Source organism: Anneissia japonica, unplaced genomic scaffold, assembly GCF_011630105.1.
Source record: "Anneissia japonica isolate Jap-2015-1 unplaced genomic scaffold, ASM1163010v1 scaffold29061_len2210_cov101, whole genome shotgun sequence".
NCBI lineage: Eukaryota > Metazoa > Echinodermata > Crinoidea > Comatulida > Comatulidae > Anneissia > Anneissia japonica.
Genome location: NW_022724265.1, coordinates 1 through 2,182, shown reverse-complemented (window position 1 = coordinate 2,182; position 2,182 = coordinate 1). Strand labels below are relative to the sequence as shown.

At 34.1% G+C, this 2,182-nt stretch overlaps 1 protein-coding gene across 1 annotated transcript; it reads left to right on the top strand.

Moving 5' to 3' along the window:
• Nucleotides 1–38: 38 nt before the first annotated feature.
• LOC117112490 (uncharacterized protein C15orf61-like) lies at nucleotides 39–1,003 on the top strand. Its single transcript, XM_033255578.1, has 2 exons — nucleotides 39–394; nucleotides 842–1,003. Exons 1-2 carry the CDS (start codon nucleotides 61–63, stop codon nucleotides 967–969), a joined length of 462 nt encoding a protein of 153 aa, XP_033111469.1. The 5' UTR covers nucleotides 39–60; the 3' UTR covers nucleotides 970–1,003.
• Nucleotides 1,004–2,182: the final 1,179 nt, after the last annotated feature.

Below are 2,182 nucleotides of genomic sequence, written 5' to 3'. Positions count from 1 at the left end.
TTATAGTTTTTGATGTATGTTTTCTATTTATTAAAGACCAATAATGAATGAAAACAAAAGATGACTAATACAAGTAAGATGTCCATCGCAGCTGCTTTTTCAAAGTTGATAAGAAACACTCCAAAACACCAAAGGCCTACGTCATCAGAGGTTCTGACGTGCCACCTAAAGCAGCGCAATCTTCCAGCATGGACCTCTTATTTTGTCAGGTACTCGAACATTAATAGTGATCAGTTTGGGCTCTCGCATTTTAATTGGGATGTAGACGGAACAAATTATCATATACTTAGAACTGGTTGTTATCCTTTCATCAAATACCACTGCACTAAGAGGCCTTGGCAGGATTTAACTCTTGACAATAGATTGTTTGGAATTTTGAAAGTTGTTAATTTTGGTAAGTGCATTAGTGTAAATTTATTGTTTGATAAAAACACGTTTTAGAAAAATACCTGTAAATGTTTTATTGGGGGTGGTTTAATAATTTTTATATTTCGTTTTTTTTCCTTTCATTATTTAAAATTTGCTTTTAGAAATTGCAGCTGGGTTCCTTAGGATGCGCGGCAGGCATAATGCGGCTCCACTGCCAATTGTAGGTCCCCTCTCTCGCCTAACTCTCATAATAATGTGAAGTAATAAATGAGCAGTTATATAGCGGTGTCTGTCTTGCGCCTACTATACGTTTTCCAAGCCGAGCGATCAACTCCAATTAAAGTCCGACGTTAGTTGGATCTGAACCAGGGTCTTCGGGTTAAACATCTTCTCTCTTACATCATTATTTTCAAACCATAACCATAACCAAAACCATATATTTTATTGTACATCTTTCTTTCTATGTAATCAGGTATTCCATGCCTGGCCTACGGAATCGGGGCTTCGTTTCTGATCACGTGTGAGGAGGAAGTAAAAACAAGTGCAGGACCAGTGATGATTCTATTCTTAATTAAAGAAGATAAGGATGCATTATTCTGACTCAAGAGCATCACGTTAATAAATCGTACATTCGGAAATATGTCACGATAATGAGTTTGTGTTTATTGCTGTGAATACATTTACAATACAACAATTATACATTATTAAGTAAATACTGTACAGAAGATGTATGAAACTAGGTTATAAAATATAAAATTAAATTATATATCGTATTACCCTGTACAGTATATTATAGTTTAAAATATTTAGATATTTATTTGGCAAAGTGGACATGAGTTTTGTGTTCATATTACTGCTTTCCAAAATAATTAGTCAAGTGGTACTGTACTGCTGTTTGTAATCATAAACAAAGAATGCATTGATAACTGTACAATACCTGCATGTATTGTTGCAAGTTATGCATTTTGTATACTGTAATTACTACGTTGGCTGTCAGAATAAAACAATACATATCTGTTTAAAGTTGCATAAAGTGTGAATGTTTGTAAATTTGTACATTAGACAAGCAGCATAACTATATTGTGACAGTTTTTCAATATTAATTATAATTTATTTTTAAACTTGACTGCTTTTCATCATCATTATTGACGTTACGTTGGGCCGACGCTCGCGTTCCATAATGAATTATTCTCTTGAAGTGCTGCTGAAGAAAACATCATTATCCATAACTGCAGGTATATTAATAATTTGCCACATTCCACACAATTAAAATACGCTAAATGCACTCTCCAAAAAAATGTGCGCTCATAAAATACACGTGTAAACCGTTTGAAATCGAAGACAATTGCATTCCTCCCGATGTAACGCTTGAAAAGAAGACATGTTAAAACATGTGATTGTAATTATTATAGGGCCAGAGTGAATACGACTACAATAGTTACTATGATGTTTGTGCTAAGCAGATTTGCCAACTTGCATCTATTCATTATTGGTCGTCAATTCGACTGTCAATGTATATCGCAGTTTTCAAGTGCTTCTGGACACACTTCCATCACCTTGGCTACCAGACAATCGATGTACCGTTGCATGCCCGCCTTCTGTGTCGTTAAAACTGAAAAAAGCGAGAAGTTATTATCTTTTTCACTTATAATTTTCACAGCATTTTAAAAAATATGCATCGCTGTTTACCTCCTATACCAACGTTTTGATCAATATGTGATTCTCAATAAAGTATAAAAGTAAGAAATACGTTTTGGTTGTTAAATTTAATTTGGTACCTCTTACCTTCAACAGTTTTCTTTAACGAGTCCAC

What these genes read in the sequence shown, in the direction of transcription:
- LOC117112490 (XM_033255578.1), top strand. Translation starts at nt 61, where the DNA reads ATGACTAATACAAGTAAGATGTCCATCGCAGCTGCTTTTTCAAAGTTG. An exon ending in TTTGAAAGTTGTTAATTTTG is followed by an intron (nt 395 to 841) that starts GTAAGTGCATTA and finishes CTATGTAATCAG; the next exon opens with GTATTCCATGCCTGGCCTAC.